The 4,864-nt window shown below is 40.6% G+C and overlaps 1 protein-coding gene across 1 annotated transcript; it reads left to right on the top strand.

The window, feature by feature from the left end:
* Window positions 1–1,056: 1,056 nt before the first annotated feature.
* On the top strand, window positions 1,057–1,740 carry LOC112504212. The gene has a single exon (XM_025108150.1). It carries the CDS (start codon window positions 1,057–1,059, stop codon window positions 1,738–1,740), a length of 684 nt encoding a protein of 227 aa, XP_024963918.1.
* Window positions 1,741–4,864: the final 3,124 nt, after the last annotated feature.

Here is a 4,864-nt window from a genome sequence, read left to right as displayed (position 1 = left end):
GGATCGATCCTAGGATTACCCACCATGTGACCGTGGTTAAATTCACGGGGGACTCGGGGTGTGTGCCTGCACGCCGGCCCGATAGTTCGTGTGGTTTGGCCACCCCACGAACACTACAGGAATTGATGGATTGTGTTTAAATGATGTTTTGTAAACTCGTTGGTAGATGCATAATATTCTAAGCTTATAAATAGTTGTTAGAATGTAATATTTTGGACTGTAAAGCATGTTTTAGAAGTTAATCTACATTTGGAGTTTATTAGTAGCTCTGCAATGTTTGTGTCTTTGAATTAAGTCCCGTTAGTGACATCGCCTCGTTCCGGACCACGTGGACGAGGGATGTTACAAATGTGGTATCAAAGCATAGGTTTTGACTTGTAGATAAAGTAAGCTTGACCTGTGAGAAATGAGTAGACATAAGAACGGGTATACTAGATTCTAATTATACCTACCGTTATTCTAATCCATAACCGTTCTGAATTCTGATTTTCATGTTGTTTTATTTTAGAATGTCGAGACGTGGTCACCCACGCAAATCCATATCTCAACCTGAGGGTAACCTAAATCCTAACCCAATCCAATGGGGGGTGGAAGTGAACCAAATATTGCTGATGTGGTCCGTCAGACCATGTTAAGTATGATGCCTACATATCTTCAGCAGGCCATTTAGGCTATGCGACAAATAGCACATAATTTTCTTTCGAACCCAAATCTTGTTCCTACACCAAATACTGGAATTCCTATATCCAGTTCGGGTAACCAACGAAAGAAATATATATATGGCTTGAAAGGTTTAACAAACAAAAACCTCAGTCCTTCTCAATTCCCATTAAATGGACTTTGAACTCGAGGTATAAAGATTGTTTCTTGAATCATTCTTTCAATACCATTACTAAAGTGGTCGATGCAGCAAAGAATATTGATCGATCACGACAACAATTGTTAACTTCACGTGTTGACAATAAGAAACGCGGATCTGAATCTTTCTCCCAAAGCAACCCTCGTTTTGTAAAATCAAAGTCGAGCAGTGATACTAAAAAAGGCTCGAATATATTCATGCCACGACTTCCAGTGTTGTCTAGAAGTGGGAGTCAAAATGTTTCTAGCCCTGTTATTAATTGTGATCGATGCAATCTTCGACGTCAACCGGGTCCGTGTTTAAAGATGACTAGCTCTTGTTTCAATTGTCGAGAACAAGGTCACATGGCAAAAGATTGTCTCAAAACTCGGATCCAAACTGACAAAAGGAAAGGTAAACAACCAAGTACTAGTGGACGAGTCTTTGCATTACCTGGCAGCAAATCTCAAGCGGGTATGATTTCGGGTCATATTAAATTAATTGATTTATCTGTTTATGTTTTGTTTGATACTGGTGCGACACACTCATTTGTTTCTGAACAATTAGAATCCCGATTAAAATCGTATGAGCAAACCACCGAATTTCCAGTGGTAATATCTACTCCAATGGGTGGTTCAATTTGTGTGCTAACCCATTTTTCCAATTGTTCGTTGCTTATTGGGGACTGCATACGAGAGGTCACTTTGCTTCCAATGCATATGTCCTACTTCGATTTAATATTGGGTATTGACTGGTTGTCACGCCATCGGGCAACAATAGACTGTAATGCCAAACACATTTTGTTTGGGGATATAGACAACCCGGAGGCAATCTTCCAAGAAGGTACTCCAAAAGAAGATGTTAGTGTAGTAGTCTCTATTACTGTGAAACAATATACGTAGTACAGCAATGAAAGTTTTCTTGCTGCTCTACAAGATCCCGAACAGGTATTTCCTACTTCTGCATTCATACCTGTTGTTTCTGAATATCTTGATGTGTTCCCTGATGATTTACCGGGTATACCACCGGTACGGGAAGTTGAATTTACCATCGATCTAGTCCGGGAGCTTCTCCTGTATCCAAGGCTCCTTACCGAATGGCTCCAACTGAAATTAAAGAGCTTAAAACTCAACTTGATGATCTATTGAAGAAAGGTTTCATTCGACCCAGTGTTTCACCCTGGGGAGCCCCAGTTCTTTTCGTTAAAAAGAAAGATGGTACGATGCGTCTTTGTGTCGATTATCGGGAACTTAATAAAGTAACTATACCTAACAAGTATCTGTTGCCAAGAATCGATGATTTTCTTGATCAATTACTAGGGGCACGATACTTTTCCAAAATTGATTTTCGGTCCGGGTACCATCAACGTCGTATCCGAGATTGTGATATTCTGAAAACAGCATTTAGAACTCGCTATGGGCACTACGAATTCTTAGTAATGTCTTTCGGGCGAACTAATGCTCCAGCGGTCTTTATGGATCTTATGAATCGGGTTTTCAAGGATTATCTCGATGAATTTGTTATCGTGTTTATTGACGACATCTTGATTTACTCGAAGTCGAGAAAACAACATGATCAACATCTTCAAATTGTTTTGAAGACTCTTCGAACAAAAAAGTTAAACACAAAACTTTCCAAATGCGAGTTTTGGCTCGATCAAGTATCTTTTCTCGGACACGTAATCTCTGCCGAAGGTGTCAAAGTTGATCCAGCGAAAATTGAAACCGTCATTAATTGGTCAAGACCTACGAACGTATCTAGAGTTCGTGGTGATCTGAGTGTGGCTGGTTATTATAGATGATTCGTTGAAGGTTTCTCTAAAATATCTCTGCCCCCGATTACTTCGAAAAAGAGTCAAATTCAATTGGGGTTCCGAACAAGAATCTAGTTTTGAGGAATTGAAACATCGATTGGTTACCGCACCTATTCTTGTATTGCCGTTTGGCACTGGTGGGTTTCAAGTTTATATTGATGCTTCAAAGAAAGGTCTCGGTTGTGTTCTTATGCAACACGGAAAAATGATCACATATGCTTCTCGTCAATTAAAGCCTTATGAGGTCAATTATCTGACCCATGATCTCGAATTGGCTGTAGTGATCTTTGCACTTAAGATCTGGCGTCACTATTTGTACGGTGAGACCTGTGAAGTTTTCACTGACCATAAAAGCCTCAAATACATCTTTACTCTAAAAGAGTTAAATATGCGTCAACGAAGATGGCTCGAACTTCTGAAAGATTACGATGTTCGGATACAGTATCATCCGGGCAAAGCTAATGTAGTCGTCGATGCTTTAAGCTGTAAAGCTGTGGAACAAGTTTCTTCTTTAATTGTTTCTACAGAGTTGGCTTTGGAGATCGAACGGTTCGGACTAGAAACTTATCCGAGTTCGCAAACGGAAATTCTGTCGAATCTAATGGTAGAATCGACTCTAATCTCTCGGATCAAAGAAGCCCAGCAAAATGATAGTGAATTATGGGCAAATTTCCAGCAGGCACAAGAGAATTATAATTCAGAGTTCAGAATTGATGATGATCACATGTTGTGGTTTTGGGATCGTCTTTGTGTTCCGAATAACTCGGAGCTTAGAGATTTAATTCTGACTGAAGCTCATAACTCTATGTTTTCGGTTCATCCTGGCACAACAAAAATGTATCGTGATTTGAGGAACCATTTCTGGTGAATAGGAATGAAGCGAGCTATATAAGACTTTGTAGCTCATTGTCTCACTTGTCAACAAGTTAAAATTGAACATCAACGTCCAGGTGGTGTTCTCCAATCATTGAACATTCTAGTATGGAAATGGGAGCACATAACTATGGATTTTGTAGTCGGATTACCCCGTACGATCTTGAAACACGATGCAATCTCAGTAGTGGTAGACCGACTGACAAAATCGGCTCATTTTCTTTCTGTTCGATAAACTTGGTCAATTGATAAGCTGACCGAAGTTTTCCAACGTGAGATTGTGCGTCTTCATGGCACACTTGTATCGATTACCTCCGATCGAGACCCACGTTTTACATCTCGATTTTGGGAAGGCTTACATAAAGCTTGGGGCACACGTTTGAATTTTAGTACATCCTTTCATCCACAAACTGATGGGCAATCTGAACGTACAATTCAAACATTGGAGGATATGTTCCGAGCATGTGCGTTGGAATGGCATGGAAGTTGGGACAACTACTTGTACCTAATTGAGTTCTCGTATAATAATAGCTGGCAGTCGAGTACCGGCATGGCCCTGTATGAAGCACTTTATGGCCGAAAATGTCGAACATCGACTTGTTGGAATGAAGTTGGAGAACGTATTTTAGAAGGCCCAGAATTAGTACAAGTTACTACCGAGAAGGTCGAAATTGCACGTCAAATGATGAAAGAGGCTCAGGCTCGTCAAAAGAGCTACGCCGACAAGCGACGACGACCTATCGAGTTTCAATCGGGTGATAAAGTTTTCTTGAAAGTTTCACCGACTTGTGGTATTAGACGTTTCGGTCTCAAAGGGAAGCTCAGCCCGAGATATATTGGTCCTTTTGAAATTCTGGGAAGGGTTGGAGCTGTGGCCTACAGGTTAGCTCTACCGCCATAATTGTCCCACGTACATAATGTGTTTCATGTATCTTTGTTGCGAGGATACAACTATCATCCCTTACACGTCATTGAATATCCTTTGGAGCATATAGAGCCTGATCTATCTTATCGTGAGGAGCCTGAGGCAATTCTTGATCGCGATGAGAGAGGTACTCGAAAGATAGTGATTCCTTTTGTAAAAGTTCTTTGGAAGAATCACTCGGAACGTGAGGCGACGTGGGAAACTGAAAAACATATGCGGCGGGAGTACCCAGAATTCTTAAACTGATGTAAGTTCCCTATCTCTAAATTCGATTTTGGAGACGAAATCTCCTTTTGGGGGGGGGGGGAGAATTGTAAGATTCGAGTTTTAAAAACATTCTCGTTAACTTACCCAAATTGTACCGTACTTAAATAACGGTCGGTAATTGTTGAAGGGTTAAAACCGTCAAATTACT

Source organism: Cynara cardunculus, unplaced genomic scaffold, assembly GCF_001531365.2.
Source record: "Cynara cardunculus var. scolymus isolate 2C unplaced genomic scaffold, CcrdV1 Un_Scaffold_4911, whole genome shotgun sequence".
In the NCBI taxonomy this organism is placed as follows: domain Eukaryota; kingdom Viridiplantae; phylum Streptophyta; class Magnoliopsida; order Asterales; family Asteraceae; genus Cynara; species Cynara cardunculus.
Note: the sequence above shows the minus strand (reverse complement) of the source record. Positions and strands in the feature narration are given on the sequence as shown.

Excerpts from the sequence above, each read along its gene's own strand:
- LOC112504212 (XM_025108150.1), top strand. The coding sequence starts at position 1,057 with ATGCCACGACTTCCAGTGTTGTCTAGAAGTGGGAGTCAAAATGTTTCT.